Consider the following 16,218-nt stretch of genomic DNA (forward strand, 5'->3'; position numbering starts at 1 on the left):
ATATTGATAATATCCCTGGCTGGACGATTGATGCTGGAAAAGAAATGAGTACTCATTACTCTGTCTTTACCACCAACCACTCATACTAAGCTAAGTTTCATAGACTCCCCTCATTGGACTGGAGAGGGAGAGGAAGGGACTCAACCATCTCTCAGTGATAAGAAAAACAAAATTCCATGCACCCCTCCCTTCCACTGAAAAGTGCGTTGAAATCTCGGTCTCTCCACCCAAAAGTGAGCAGAATAATCTTTCTCTTGATGGATTGCTTTGGAATCCAGTCAACCAACATTCAATTCTTCTTCTTTAGACAGAGATAAATAGATAGATAGATAATAGAACACACAGATAAATCTTTTACAATTGTATATATATATTTTATTTATTATTAAATACCCTCTCTACTCCCTCCCTCCCCTCCTCCCCCATAGATCTATTTGTAAGTATACAGCACACACTACCTTTTTTTTATTTTATTTTATTATTTTGATCAATTATTATTATTATTATTATTATTTATACATAATACTCGTAACCGAAAGAAAGAAAGATCAACTCTTTAAAATCATTTATTTTTTTGCAAAGGGACAGAAGAAGAAAAAGAAAAGAGGGTCGTGCGTGTCAAAGTCAAGTTTTTGCTTTGTCTTTTTTTTATTCTATTTTGTTTTTGTCTCATAACATAGTATTATCAATCATCAATCCTTCATCGACAATTGTACCTATCATTTCATCGTCAGTTCGGAGTAGATCTCATATGAAAGTAATATAATATACTAATTAATCATCCTTCCCCTCACCTACTACTATACTACTACTACACAGAATATCTATCTTCTAGGTTTTTTTTTGGCTCCTCCTTAAAAACAACGACACTAACGAAATCAAAAAGAACAGAACAGATAGATATTTATTTTTTTTGTATAGATAGTTTATAAAAATAATAATAGAAGCGCAATATTATTAAATTGTTCACTTCCCCTACCTACAACACACAACAACAACAACAACAACAATCAATTATAACATCACCACTTTCAAATCTCTTTATTATTTGATATAATACAAACCGACGAAAATGGTAGAGGAATCGTCTCAACCCCTTCTTCAAGATGAGGAAGGGTATGCCAAGCCACAAAATGGTATTGGTGCCAAGGTAAAAGGAATGTTTGCAACCATCTTCCAAAAGGAAAACATCCCAATCATCATCTACACCCTTTGTTACATTGTATCTGGTGTAATCAACAGTATTCTTCTTAAATTAACTATGAACTCTTTCCAAAATTATGGTTTCTTTTTAAAGTAAATATATCAAATATCAAAAATGAAAACAACAAACAAGCAAACAACAAGAAAGAAAGAAAGAATGAATGAAGAAAGAAAGAAAGAAGATAATCAAATTATTAACACTCAAGTATACTCCCTACCTACCTACCTACCTACCTTATTTTAGTCAATTGACAAATTATGGATATATTCCAATTTTCGGTGCAGTAGTAGCATACAAGTTATACTTTACCAATGATATTCCAGAGGAAACCAAGTTGTTCCCCAAATACAAGTTTTTGATTATGGGTGCTCTTGATGCTGTCACTGGTTACTTTGTCGTTATTGGTGGTGTGCGTACCTCTGGTCCACTCCAACAACTTTTGAATCAAGCCATCATTCCATTCACCATGTTGGCATCGCTCATCTTCTTAAAGGAGCGTTACTCTCTTATCCAAGTCGGTGGTGCCGCCGTCATTCTCAGTGGTGTCGTCGTCTCGCTCATCCCATCGTTGACCGGTCCACCAGATCCCACCAACTCTGTCTTTTGGAACTTCTTTTACCTCATTTCCATCATTCCATTTGCTGGTTCCAATGTCTACAAAGATATTGGTTTCCAAGCCGTCGCTGACATGGATGTCTGGTACTTGCAATTCTGGGATGCCTTTTTCCAATCCATCATTGGTACTTTCCTTTTCCCAATCAATGCTATCCTTCCAGGTGATGCAAAGATTCCATTCAATCAAGTTCTTCCAGCTGTATGTACAAGAAGAAGAGAGTTAAAAAAGAATGTAACCAATTATTAATATACTATTATATACTTTTTGTTTAGATGAAAAATGGTGCATTATGTTTAGCCGGACATGATATCATTGTTGACAATTGTGGTACAGATTTGCAAACCACCTGTGATAACTGTCACCATGCATACATTATCATTCTTTGTTACATGACCATCAACGTTATCTACAACATTTTCATTTTACTCGTCATCAAGCACGCTGGTGCCACCGTCTACTCGATTGCCAACACCCTCCGTCTCCCATTGACCAACATTGTCTTCTCTCTTCACTTTATCATGGGTGCTGCCGTTACTCCATTCTCTGGCTTGTCAGTGGCGGGACTTATCATTATTCTACTTGGTCTGGTGGGTTACCGTATCGGTTCCATGATCAAGGCCAAGAAGGCTGCTCTCGAAAACGGTGGAGAGGTCCAAGTTCGTGTCATCCCTGGTTTGGGTCCAGCTGGTGTCGATGTCATGCCAGTCCATAGAAAGACTCCCATCGAACCAAAATCTCCACAATATCTTAGAAACCAATTATACGGTAAACTTGGTATTCACGTTCCAGAAAACAAATATAATAGGTAAAAAAAAAACAAAAAAACAAAAAAAAGGAATCAAAAACAATCAATCAATCAATCGATCGGTTTATCCTTGGTAGGCCTACCTACCTACCTCCAATCCCCAACTCCCTCCATCCCCCATCTCCAAAATCTCGTCATCTCTCGGTATCCAAAATTTATTATAGTTGTTGTATCAAAGTATGATCATCAAAAAAATACAAAGGAATAGGAATAGTGTGACATGATGAGAGAAGGAGCAGTGAGGAGTAAAGAGGAAAAGGAAAGGGTTTAAAGGATTAAGATTGTTGTTGTTTGTTGTAGATAGTTTGTACTATTTTTTTTTTTTTTTTTATATTTATACTAATATTATTTTCTTTTTTATTTTTCTTTTAGACCTGTCAACGATTAAATATAGTTTGGCAAATGTGTATTATTTATATTCTAAATCCACTTTTTTACATAATCCACCCATATTATTACAACGACTTCACATCACGACAACCTTTATCAACATCTGATATTTACTTTAACAAAACTAGAACACTAAAACAACCAACCAACAACAAATAATAATAATTAATAATAATAATAATAATGATTTTTTTTCTATGAACATATAATAATAAATTCTAGAATATATAATTCAATCATTTGTGTTATTGTTAGTTTTTTTTTTTAAATATATTTATACAAGTTTATTATTTTATTCGTGATTTTATTGTTGTTGTATCTTTTTTGTGATAGAATATTATCTAATTTCTTTTCTTTTCGATACATTGATTAAATTTAATTGGAGGGGAGGAGGAAACAAATAGATTAAATATATATATATTTAATCTAAAGTTTCATTATTATTTTGTAGTTGTTGTTTAGATGGAATCATTAAATCCAATTCAACTAAATCACCATGACCATTATGAGTATTGGGACGAGGTGGACGTTCATTCATTGGTAAAGGTGAGAATTGTTGTCCATTGTTTGAAGGTGAAGTTGCAATGACAAATGATTGTTGATTATTGATTGATTCACCATAGTATAAATTATTATCGACGTTTTCATTATCGTGGTGGGATTTGGTATGGAAACCTTTTTTAACCAACATACTAACCTTTCTTTGAAAGGTGATAGAGATGGAGCAATCGTGTACTTTGAATGGTTCACCATCGACTTGGACGGCTATTCTGGTGTGTTTAATCTTTTTTGGGTTGGCAGGTGCCTTGTATCGGATGGATATCGAGTGACCTTGGGCTATTTTAATAGGACTGGCCATACCACTAATCACAGTACCCATGTGGGCGACACCAGTGACACCGACCAATTCAATTTTGCCATCATCAATTTCGAGTGGTTGCAAGTGGTTTGGACGCTTTCCTTTCCACAAGTCTGCACCGCCAGCATAGTTATTTACATTGATAATCATGATACCTTCGATTGCCGGATCGATATCGATTACCCTTTCATCGACCACCAACTCCAACACGTCGTGTAGTCTCACAAAGCTCTTGCTTACAAATTCACCCAATCCAATCTTTCCATACCACATCTTGTTGATGGTTCTACCAATAAATAGTTTTGGATTAGCATTTCTAGCTTCATGGAATCCCAATGCAATATGTGCATCCAATCCAATACTAAAATAATTATTCATTACTATCATCTTGTCTTGTTCTTGATCTCTTTCCAAATCATGTTTAATATTTATTTCCCATCTACAATATCAAAATAAATAAAAATAAATCAAATTAATTAATATATATATATATATATATTGATAGTATACTAATATATTTTTTGATTCTACTTACGTATCTAAATTTGTTAAATGAGCATCAGAAATATCTTTCAAGATACCAGTTAATTTTTCATTGTCGTAACCTGGACCCCAACCCAATGATCTAGCCATATCATTACCAGTACCAAGTGGAATGATAGAGATGGGAAGAGGAGGTAGATTATATTTCTTGAGTACTTGTAGCACCCAACCAACAGTACCATCACCACCACAAACCAACAGTCTAATGCGATTTTGGTCCTGTGGATGCTCCAATAGATAGTCTCTAATGATGGTGATGGCTTGGTCAGGTCCGTCTCTAATAAGATCGAATATTTGGAACGGGTTGACAATCGCCGAGAACTTTCGGATAAATGTCTCACCCATCTGTCCTCCACTCTTTGAATTAATAAATATAAATAATGTTTTGGTTGGGATTGGTGATACCAATTTCCATTGCAATGTACTATTCTTTTTCTTATCTTCCGATGCACCTATTGGATTTGGTGATAATATAGGTGAATCAAGTAATGATATACCATCACCATCAATCATTTGAATACTTGATGGAGGGATGATCATTTCATGTAACTCTCCCATTGTACATTTTAAAGGACGTTTATCAAAACATTGACTATGAATACATTCACTACACCATGTACATCGATAATTTGCCAATGAGAAACTTGTTTCAATCTTGTGTGTACAAACAATACAACTCTTTACACTCTTTAAATTTCCTTCTACCCAATGATGATTATGAATAAACTGTGTGTCATCTTCCTCTGCCTTGGTACCAGAGGAGGAGGAGGGAACGGGTGATGTAGACGGTGACTTGTGATTAAATGGGACACGACACATGGGCGGTGATCTTTGACGACATTGTTCATGTGCAATGTATTTACAATCCTTGCAAACAAAACAATCGTTCGATATGGTAAAGGTAGTCTCTCGACAATAGTTGCAAAACTTCTTGATTCCTTTGGTTGCCTTTACAAAGCTGTGTTGTCTAGGTGGGAGAGGGTTGTTTGTACGACCACTATTCTTGCATATATCTTTTACCAAAGGTATACATTTAGAGTGACTACTAAAATTACAATCCTTGCATTGGAATCCTTGTTCACATATTCCCCATAACAGTCCTGCACAATAATCACAAAATGTCTAAAGTGAGAGGGAGTGAGAAATGAGTAAGTACAACCAACTATCATTACTCTCGTAGTCCTATTCCTCTCTTACAATTGAATTAAATGTCTTTATTTTCCAACGATGATTTGTTTCATTAATATCGATTGATAAAGGAGTAAATTTGTTTGGTAGACTATCTTCTTCATCTATTCTCATTGTTGTTGTCTTGTTTGTATTTGTTGTTGTTGTTGTAGTAGTTGTAGTTTGTGTTTGTGATGCAGTTGTTTCTGATGTTGTTGTTGGTTCTAGAGGGTGGGTAGGGTTAATATGACTGTCCATTCTTTCTCTCTCCTCTCACTTATATGAACATATTGATAAGCAAGCAACAAGTATAATAATAATGATAATAATGATAATAATGTAATAATGTGTGAATCACACAGCAGCGTCCTTAAAAATCGGCAAATCCGTTGCCAAAAACGGTATTTGGCATCATATCATGCGACTGATAGTCATCATGCTAGGGTTATGGATTTTTATTGTTCGTTTTGGTTTAGATGTATAAGTAGATACTATAGTCAGTATTACACTTATAATAGATGTACTTCACCTTACACCTCTACAGAGACAGAGAATAGACAAACACTCACACACTCACTTGATGTGGGGGGGGGGGGAGAATATAGGGGGTATACATGTAAAGAAACAATGCTACTACAACAAACAATAATGAAATTTTCATCTCTCGAGGGAGGGTTAACAGAATGAATGAAATGGACATTGCATTGCATTAAAGCATTCTACACTATTATAATAGTGTTATTATTACGCACAATGCCAACTTTACACAAACAAACATTTATGTTTTTTTTGGAATAATAGATAGAAAAGAATATTATTTATTTCAACCAACATTCAATTATTAGAGATAGATAGATAGATAAATAGATAATCTAGTAACAAAAAAGTAGAATACTTTAACAACAACAATGACAAATTTATTTAATCATAAATACCCAATACTTTTATATTATTGGTTAAAACTATGGATACATAATCATTTATTTTCTATGGTTGATACCTATGTATTCCCCATTCATGAGGTCATTGAATCTATTGGATACTATTCAAATTCATTGACTATCATCATCACATTTAACAATGAAACATCTTCCTCTGACAATGAATTGGATTCTGATATATCACCCAACAATAATAATAATAATAATAATAATAATAATAATAGTAATTGTGAATATACTGAAATATTGATAAACCAAGACCAAATCAACAACAACAACAATAATAATAATTGTAATAATAATTCATCATGTATTGCAACATCTGATATTCTACTATTCACCTAGTCAACAACAATAATCATCTGCTGCGGTAAAATAACTATGTAGATCAAAACAAAAAGGAGATATGTGAAAATCATTGTTCAAAACTTGGAAGAAGGAATGATAGTATTATTATTTTTTTGGTTCCTTTAAATTGGTAAAAAGAAAATAATAGTATTTTGGAGGTACTATTATCTTTTTATTTAAAAAGGTGGACATTTGAAGAAACGACTTGTTTACTTTCTTACCATCATTTTAATTACTGGTAATTAAACAACAAACAACAAGAATGAATTAAATTTAATTGGTTAATATATAATTAATGAATAAAGATATTTAATAGATAGATATTTATATTTACATTCTAATAAACCTGGATATGGAGTTTCACATTCATCATCGGCAACGTCAATGAATTTTGACAGAGATACTCTTTCTGGCAACTCGAGGATTTCATAGTTGATGCACTTCTTACTTGCTTCGCTCATCTCTGGGAAGCTATTCATAATTTGGAGCAAGTCGAAACGGGTGATAAATCCATCCTTGTCCTTGTCGAATCTCTTGAAAGCGTCGGCAACTTCTGTTTCATTATACCATTTTGTTGTTCTACCCATTTTCTTTTTTGGTCTTTTGTTGTTTGCAAGAGTGAAGAGATAATTATTATTATTATTTAATTATTATATGTCTTTTAATTTGGTTGAAAGACAATTGTTGTTCCCTTTTTTTTCTTTGGTCTTTGCACCAAGGTACCATTAGAGATGGATTCCATTGACGATTTCCTTTAAAAAGAAAAATTAATTATTAATATTTAAAAAAGAAAAATAGTATTTTAAAAAAAAAGGATCCAAAACAAAATGAAAAAAAACAATTCGATCGGACGTCCAATCCAATGAATAATTTCCTAAATGTTCATTATTAATTAATTATTAATTAATTAAATTTAAAATGTTACAAAGATATCTAATAATATAAATAATTTATGGGTACTAATAATAATTCTTCTTAGGATTAATCTTAAGAACTTGTGGTAGCAGCAGCAGTACTGGTTGTTAATTTAAGATGTTTTTGAATATTATTAATTTGTTCCAAAGTGTCATGTAATTGGTCACGATCCATTTCAAATCGAATCGTTTTGTTGTCATTCTAAGATAATAAAAGTTAGTATGACCATGAATGATGATGATGATTGTGTAATTATAATTTATTACCTTTAAATTTGAGCTTAAATTGAATTCAATGATAGAGGTTGGTTCATTCATTTCAGGTACATCTTTTGATTTTGTCTTTAGGTCTATTCTCCAACTCATCTTTTGTAATGTATTATTAAATCTTGTTTTCTTAAAGTTGGTTTCATGAATCTATAGAAATTTATAAAAAGAATAGGTTTAGAATCAAAAGAAGAAGATATCTTTCTTTCTTTTTAAACAAGGTTTAGATACAATACTTTTTTCTTATTAACCTTCCAAAACTTTATAAAACATTCTTGTTGTATATCTGTAAAATCTGTATCTTTAATGTTTGATTCAAATGCCGACAAGTCATAATCAAAGTATGCACACTTGTCAATGAATTGTAAACTCTTATTATACACTGCAATGATATCTTTTAAAGAAGAAGAATAATAACAATAAACAAAGTAAGTAATGTGTTTGTTTGTTTGATTGTGTTGTTATATATGAATGTAATGTTTACCATCTGTAGTCAAGTCAGTATCAGAAAACAAAAGATCTTTTAATGATTCTACACCATCTAGATTTTGATCATTATCAAACTCTTTCTTTACGATATATCCTAGAAAGTTTGAAAATATTTTAGGGTTGTCCATCTTCTTCTTCTCTTTTATCTCTACTCTCTTATTATTATTAATTAATGCAGAGATACAAACAATGATATCCAACAAGACAATGATAATCTTGTTTCGAAAAAAAAAAAAAAGGCAATAAACTTTTCCTTTTTAATCTTTTTAATTTGGGTATAAGGTCTTTTGAAACGACAGTCTAATAATAATAATTATATTATCATTAATATAAATATGTATATATGTGTTTTAATTAATTAATTTGATATGGTAGTAGTTTGTACAATTGTTGTTGGTGGAGGTGTTGTTGTTGTTGAACCTGATTGGTTGTTGTTCATAGTATTATTATTATTATTATTATTATTCTTTCGATCAGTAATCCATTTATTTGCCATTTCTCTCTCTTCTATAGACAGTGAATACCAAGTCTGTCCAGAGAATGCCTCCCACTATATAGTGGATAGATAGATAGAGATGAATATAATCAGTATAAAGGTTCCTCCACAAATATAATATAATATTATAGATAGAGAAATGGTTGAACTTACGTCTTTAACATCTCTGGTAGAGTGCATTCTTGGCTCATATGTCTTTTTATAAAACTTTTTATTGTGGTTGGCTAAGATTAAGATAGGAATGGTTAATTCATATTATTATTCTTTAGGGATATATAAATATATTATGTAATATTATGATTACATACCTAAAAGTTCCTTGACTTCATCATCAAGTTCAAGTTTTCTTTGTAGAAATGGTTTCGTTGATGATGATGATGACGATGTTGATAATTTTGGTACAGAAGAGGAGGATGATGAGATTGTAGTATTTATGGAAACATCCACCTTTTTAATACAGTTGATTGCATTGTTTATAATATTTGTATTTTTATCCTTTAATGCATTCCGTTTTCCAACTGTTGGTTGGTGTTGGTGTTGTTGTTGTTGTTGTTGTTGGGTTGGAGTGATAGATGAACTCTTTTTCTTTGTTGGTTTGGCAGCTGTAGTTGTTGAATGAATATTATTATTATTATTATTCTTGCTACTATTAATATTAATATTAATATTAATATGCGTGTAATTCTCCTTTTGGGATTCTTGATCCATCAAGGGTTTGGAAATAATTGGTACCATTGGTGGTGGTGCCGCTCTTGATGATGGTAAATTGGCTGCTATGGGTGGTTTTCTTGATCCTCCTCCTGCTTGTAAGGATAATATGGATGATGAAGTTGAAGAGGAAGAAGAGGAAGAGGAAGGTAATACTGGTACCTTTTTTAATTGTTTTTTGAAAGTGGGGATGGTTGAAACCTTGGTTGACAAAGTATTGGTCGATGATGGTTTCTGATCAGATGACGACGAAGAGGAGGTATCAACATGATCTTTGTTGTTGTTGTTGTTGGTTCTATCAGGTTCGATTGATAGATGGTTTGAAAACCATTTATTGAATTCCGCTTCTAATCTTTCGTCGTTGTAAAAGTCATAGTAATGGTCGTATACTTGAAATAATGGTCTAGTAGTACTACTACTACCATTACTATTACTATTGCTATTAATATAGTGATTGGATGAAGAAGATGAGAATATGGAAGGTGTCAACGGCCCACTCAACAATAAACTACATCTTGGCATTGAATTGTTTGTTTGTGTTTCAAAGTAGTCGATGGCAGATGGTTGCTCCACACTAAAATCATAGTATTGCGGTGCATCAAATTCATACTGTTTGTCTACTCCACTAGTACTACTAGTACTACCGCTGCTACTGTTACCATTACTACTGCCATTTGATATGTTTCTATTATTATTATTATTATTATTATTATTGATACTCTTGTTATTGCTAATACTACTACTACTACTACTGCTGCTGCTACTATTCACAACGACTCTTCTTTTTGGTCTTATTGAAATTAAAGGAGGTGGAGGTGGTTGTTGTGTTGGAATAGGAGGGGATGCTCTTTTAATTGACATGTTGTTGTATATTTATCATCTAGTCTACATCACTCACAAACTCTAGTCTAGTCTGATGTCTTCTGTAGTCTTAATCTAAGACTACTTTTTAAAGAGTTGGAGTAAAAGTGTGACAGATGAACAAACACCCTTTCCCGCCTTCCAATTTTATTTGGGTTTATTCAAAAAAAAGTGAACTTCGCCTGAGGTAGATACTTCTGAGCAGAAGCGTGATATTATACAAACAATTTTTTGTCCAAAATAGTTAATAATAATAATAATAATAATAATGATGATAGTACTGTGTATATATAATACTTGTAAAGTAATAATAATAATAATAGAATGAATAATAATGATGATAAAGATACAGATATATTCTTCTCAGATGTATTTAGAAAGGTGTTTAGAAATAAGGTTTTATTATATTGTATCTTTAAACAAGTTAGAATACATCGGCTAGAGTATTTGGGAGATGGTAGTTTACCTGCTGATCCAATGCGAATGTACAGATACAAAGATATAAAGAGTGTCACGTGGATGATTAGAAATCGATATCCAAGACTACTCAAACACAAGTTGGTACATCGACATTTAACAACATTACTCAATAGTAATGATGTTGCATTGTTGTGTGAGATGGTGACTGAACAAGATATTGACGTATTTAACTATATCTACTTTAAATATAGTCATCTATTTCTTTGTAATAGTGTCGTTAATTCGGCAGCAAAGAATCGATCAACAGTACACCCACTCAAGTTAATACTATCAAGAACACAACAAGACGGTGGTTATGCAATGTGGAGTATCAGTACATTACGTGGAGCTGCATCGAGTCGATCAGTCCCATGCACGAGCTTTCTTCTCGATCGATTGGGGATGATCATGTCTGGACAACTTCAAGATCCTCTCTTTTCACATGATGACAGTGCGTGTACCTTGGAGCTACTCGAATTGTTTAATTCATGGAGAGGTGATCCAGGGAATCTAGAAGAGATGGCTCGTCTACTATGTCAGTTTATCCAAGAACTTCCTCCCAATCTACCGGTCATGCCACAAGTCACCTTTCAACCATTTCCAATCTCATTTCAGTATCTGCAACCCTCCCATTTCCATCTACCACTTGATGTATTTAGAGTAGTGTTCTCGGATTCATTGGGATCGACGACGATGACAATGACGACTCAAATCACCGATAGTATAACATCCAAGTATATGCTCTGGCTGGGTACCATCCCATCTGATTACTTGACAGTCGACGAAAGACAACCACCCGCCATCCGTAGGTCACCCATGGACACACTCAAGAGAATACGAGCGCACCAAAACTACACTCATCAACGATATAACCCGTTACCTGTGACACGTAGTAATATTGAAATGATAGAATATATCGAATCAAAACTGGCCACCTATCATAGTGGACAACAAAGAAAGAGTATCATCGAGTGTATGACGGACAATGACAAGGAAAATGACAATGATGAAAAGGAATATAAATGGGTTTACTTTAGATGGATGATAGAGTCTGGTAGAGTACATAATATTCCATCGAAAAGTGGATGGGTTCAAGTCATGATAGAAGCTGCCGTATTGGAACAACGAGAAACAGAATTAATGTTACTATTGTCAGACCGTAGGGTGCAAGACAATGTCGATTGGGTGTTTACTTACTACCACGACCACGGCAACAAAGTTGCCAATTCCATTATCCGAAGAGAAATTAAAAAGGCCAACCCAACCACACAATTTGTTACATGTATAGATGAAGTGGACAAGGACAGTAACTATTTCAACCAAGAATACCATCAACAAAATAACGTGCATATTGAAAGAGTAATCAATCGTGCCATCAAAGGTGGTCATTTACCTTTTATTAAAAAGATATATGTTGGTAGTGACGTCGACATGGATATCTACGTCAGACAACTCAATTTTCTAGACAAGGCAGCTCAATACAACCAATTTAAAATTTCAAAGTGGTTGATCAAAAAGATTAAATCTGATCCATTGAAAGACATGCTTCACAAAGTTATAGCTATTCAGACAGCACTAGAAACAGCATTGTTTTGGGGACACTATCAAATCACAGATCTAATCCTATCACAAGTGCCAAAAGATTATATCTTTTCATTTGATTTGCTTCGAGTGGTAGCCATCTCTGGAAACCTCGAGTTCTTTAGAGCAATCACCAAGTTTGTCGAAAAAGATTATGGAAACGACCAATTGCGCCAAACATTATCATCGGCAGTACAAAGTGGATCAATTGAATTGGTACAATATATTATCAATGATCTCTTGAAATGGAATAGTGTATTGTTTCCATTTCTTGCTTTTAGTCTTATCCCCGATGCCATTCAATATGGTCACTTTGATATTGTCAAACTTTTTCTAGACTCTACTCGATGCACCCCACAAGACTTGTCAGAGCTTGCAACATATGCTATAAACTATGGTCGGTATCAAGTGCTAGACTATCTTGTTCAAAAGTGTGGCTATCAATTATCACACAATGAAATGCAAAGAATTTTCAGTGGCCGTGAAATAACAATGCTCCAATACCTCTTTAGTGATCACTGTCGATTAGATAACTTTGAAATGTTAAAACATTATCGGATCACTTTTAAAAGTGGTCGTGCTTGGTTCATCACAAAAAACAATAAACAATTATTTTCCATCTAAAAAAAAAAGATATAACACATATAACATATGTGTTGATATAACAACTTGGGCGATTATTCTTGATGAAAATGTTTTTTAATTATATTGTTTTTTATTTATATTGTTTGTTGTTTGTTGTTTGTTGTTTGTTGTTATTGTTGTTTTTTATTTATATTGTTTGTATTGTTTGTTGTTGTTGTTGTTGTTGGATTGTTGTTGTTGTGTAGAATACCTTTAAATAAATACCTACTTTTTCAAAAAGTATATATTAATATAGGTGGTTCCACTTTTTGTTATTTTAATAGTTCTTCTGATTTGTAGTTCACAATTCCAAGATATTTGCTGTGCTTATCTGATGGATGACCCCAGGCTGATCTGAATTGATCAACGAATTGAGATTCACTTTCAAAATAATGCATGACTTCATAGCAGTGTCGTATAACAGGCATCTTACATAAATATTTGATTTCGTAAATCGAATCCTTTTCAAGGGTAGTAATGTTGAATGTTGATACAAGATACTTGACATATTCAAGGTGACCACAAATTGATGATATAATGATTGCAGATTCAATATTATCTAGTTGGAGGCGTGCTGCTTTCAATCCTCCTATATCCTCTTTTTCTTTGATGAAAATATCGAGCAAGAACAAAGGGATTTCATTTCTTTGATTGCAACATGATAATTCTATTGCATCTGCTACATTTACTTCTTGTCGTCGATTGTTGTATAAAAACTATAAATAAATGATATTAGATTAGATTAGATTAGATTAGATTAGATTAGATTAGATTAGATTAGATTAGATTAGATTAGATTAGATTAGATTAGATTCAAATCTGAAGGGCTGACTGATTGTCCAAGTCAGTCTGTATCGCTGTATAAATACCTTTAGAATTTCAAAATGACCATATTGAGCTGCATCAGACATTGCTTTATACGTTCCACCTTCAGTTCTGTGTTGATGAAGGAATAATACAATATCCATGAATCCCCTTTTTAGATGCTTTGTTTAGAGCTTTGGTGGTGCATCCTTCTTGACGATGCTCATGAAGGAATTTGACGATATCCATGAATCCGTATTTACATGCATTATCTAGAGCTTTGACAGTACATCCCTCTTGACGATGCTCATGAAGGAATTTGACAATTTCAAAGTGTCCCAGTTTGGCTGCCAAATTCATATCACTTCTTGTCCAAACACCACTGTTGTTTGGATAATAGTCATGAAGAAGAGATAAAATATCTAATCTACCTTTTTCTATTGCCATTCGAACTGCAGCCGATGAACATTCACTTTTGACAACTTGAACAAGATATTCAACCATTTCAGTGTGTCCACTTTCAATAGCTTGATGGATTGCTAAGCTTGTTGCACCCTCACTACGATGTTCATAAAGGAACTTTACAACATCAATGTGATTATTTCCAGATGCCGCATCCATAGCCCGGGTTGTTGCACCTTCAGTTCTGTTGAAATGAAGAAACTTTACAACATCAAGAGCCCCTCGAAAAGATGCCGCATCCATAGCCCGGGTTGTTGCACCTTCAGTTCTGTTGTAATGAAGAAACTTTACAATTTCAAGAGCCCCTCGACTAGATGCATTGTCCATTGCCCTTGTTGTTGCACCTTCAGTTCTGTTGTAATGAAGAAACTTGACAATATCCAAATGAGCAAAAGCTGCATTATCCATTACTTGAGTAGATACTTTTTCAGTTCTATTATAATGTAGAAATTCAACAACATCTAATAATCCATTTTTAGCAGCATTTTCCATGACCTTTGGATCCATGAATACTCTTTGATGTTTTTCTTGAGCATGAAAGAACTGGAATTTAATTAATAAATAAATAAAAGAGAATGTGAGGACCATATATATATATATATATATATATATATATATATATATATACACATATTTGTGATCACAAACATACTTTAACAATATCGAGACGATCATTATTATCTTTGGTCAGAAACATGATCGAATAGTCTGAACTTTCAGCACCTACAGTGTAATGAAGATACTAATAGTATGATCGATAAACAATAGTAAAATAATGTAGGTATTATTAATATAAGGCTGATCATTAATATATAGATAGGTTGATTCATTTATATCGGTACGATATGACTTACCTTTATAATCTCTAAATTTTGACAATCCTAAAATAAATCAATACTTTTAGTTGATGATACTATTTTTTATATATTTGATTAATATCCTTCCTTACCATTACTGTGTTGTTTGGAACTGCATTGTTTTCATGTAAATACTTTACAATGTCAATAAACCCTTTACGAGCTGCACAACTTATTGCATGATGACTACTTAGTAGTCCATTCTCCATGGAATAGAACTCTACAATTAACTTGACAATCGAGAGATCCCCTTTATTACATAGGTCACTCAAATCAACTCTTTGATTGCTTCTTGCAATGTGTGGATATCTCTTGAAGATGAATTCCAACAACTCTATATTTCCATCAGAAACCATTGCCTGGATGATTAATTGATCAACAGGTTCGTAGCCTGGTGACCATTCCAATAGATATTCAAGAGTATCAGATGTTGCATTACGATGACGACAATAACGATCGATAACGTCTACTCTTCTTGTGGGTACTACTTTATCGGTTGGTGGTAGATAGTGACGAATGAACTGCAATGGCATTGCATACTTTGATATCATTCCAAGATAAGGTAACTTGATGATATCTCTTCCTTTGACACCCAAATATCGTCTATCACCTTTTTGGTTTGCATCATACTCTACTTTGAATATTTGACCAATATGATTGAATATCAATGATCTGATATATGTCATTTTGAATATATCATTAAATGTTGTTGTTGTTGTATGATCATTATTACTATTACTGTTATTAACTGTTGTTGTTGTTGTTGGTACTATTAAAGTCATAACATGCACTATTCATTAAGACATTGATTATATTTCCTTCT

General features: G+C 33.1%; 7 protein-coding genes across 7 annotated transcripts; 3 read left to right on the forward strand and 4 right to left on the reverse strand.

Annotated features, from left to right (window-relative positions):
* Positions 1-1,072: 1,072 nt before the first annotated feature.
* Positions 1,073-3,013, forward strand: crtp1 (putative transmembrane protein; the record flags this gene model as incomplete). The annotated part of the gene is made up of 4 exons (XM_004357080.1): positions 1,073-1,296; positions 1,448-2,018; positions 2,093-2,625; positions 2,998-3,013. 4 exons carry the CDS (start codon positions 1,073-1,075, stop codon positions 3,011-3,013), a joined length of 1,344 nt encoding a protein of 447 aa, XP_004357135.1.
* Positions 3,014-3,436: 423 nt separating this feature from the next.
* On the reverse strand, positions 3,437-5,842 carry DFA_03807 (diacylglycerol kinase; the record flags this gene model as incomplete). Its single annotated transcript, XM_004357081.1, has 3 exons — positions 3,437-4,313; positions 4,410-5,284; positions 5,615-5,842. 3 exons carry the CDS (start codon positions 5,840-5,842, stop codon positions 3,437-3,439), a joined length of 1,980 nt encoding a protein of 659 aa, XP_004357136.1.
* Positions 5,843-6,492: 650 nt separating this feature from the next.
* On the forward strand, positions 6,493-6,870 carry DFA_03808 (uncharacterized protein; the record flags this gene model as incomplete). The annotated part of the gene is made up of 1 exon (XM_004357082.1): positions 6,493-6,870. One exon carries the CDS (start codon positions 6,493-6,495, stop codon positions 6,868-6,870), a length of 378 nt encoding a protein of 125 aa, XP_004357137.1.
* A 212-nt stretch (positions 6,871-7,082) lies between these two features.
* On the reverse strand, positions 7,083-7,460 carry DFA_03809 (uncharacterized protein; the record flags this gene model as incomplete). Its single annotated transcript, XM_004357083.1, has 2 exons — positions 7,083-7,108; positions 7,208-7,460. 2 exons carry the CDS (start codon positions 7,458-7,460, stop codon positions 7,083-7,085), a joined length of 279 nt encoding a protein of 92 aa, XP_004357138.1.
* Positions 7,461-7,860: 400 nt separating this feature from the next.
* DFA_03810 (uncharacterized protein) lies at positions 7,861-10,608 on the reverse strand (the record flags this gene model as incomplete). The annotated part of the gene is made up of 8 exons (XM_004357084.1): positions 7,861-7,989; positions 8,055-8,204; positions 8,306-8,448; positions 8,539-8,637; positions 8,792-8,843; positions 8,929-9,093; positions 9,193-9,263; positions 9,348-10,608. 8 exons carry the CDS (start codon positions 10,606-10,608, stop codon positions 7,861-7,863), a joined length of 2,070 nt encoding a protein of 689 aa, XP_004357139.1.
* A 324-nt stretch (positions 10,609-10,932) lies between these two features.
* Positions 10,933-13,272, forward strand: DFA_03811 (uncharacterized protein; the record flags this gene model as incomplete). The annotated part of the gene is made up of 1 exon (XM_004357085.1): positions 10,933-13,272. The coding sequence occupies one exon, from the start codon at positions 10,933-10,935 to the stop codon at positions 13,270-13,272; it is 2,340 nt and encodes a 779-aa protein (XP_004357140.1).
* Positions 13,273-13,420: 148 nt separating this feature from the next.
* On the reverse strand, positions 13,421-16,177 carry DFA_03812 (uncharacterized protein; the record flags this gene model as incomplete). The annotated part of the gene is made up of 7 exons (XM_004357086.1): positions 13,421-13,500; positions 13,706-13,988; positions 14,142-14,258; positions 14,344-15,081; positions 15,191-15,261; positions 15,282-15,403; positions 15,531-16,177. The coding sequence occupies 7 exons, from the start codon at positions 16,175-16,177 to the stop codon at positions 13,421-13,423; spliced, it is 2,058 nt and encodes a 685-aa protein (XP_004357141.1).
* Positions 16,178-16,218: the final 41 nt, after the last annotated feature.

This window comes from Cavenderia fasciculata (genome assembly GCF_000203815.1).
Source record: "Cavenderia fasciculata unplaced genomic scaffold Scf_Dfasci-G-b-285a01.f1-5, whole genome shotgun sequence".
NCBI lineage: Eukaryota > Evosea > Eumycetozoa > Acytosteliales > Cavenderiaceae > Cavenderia > Cavenderia fasciculata.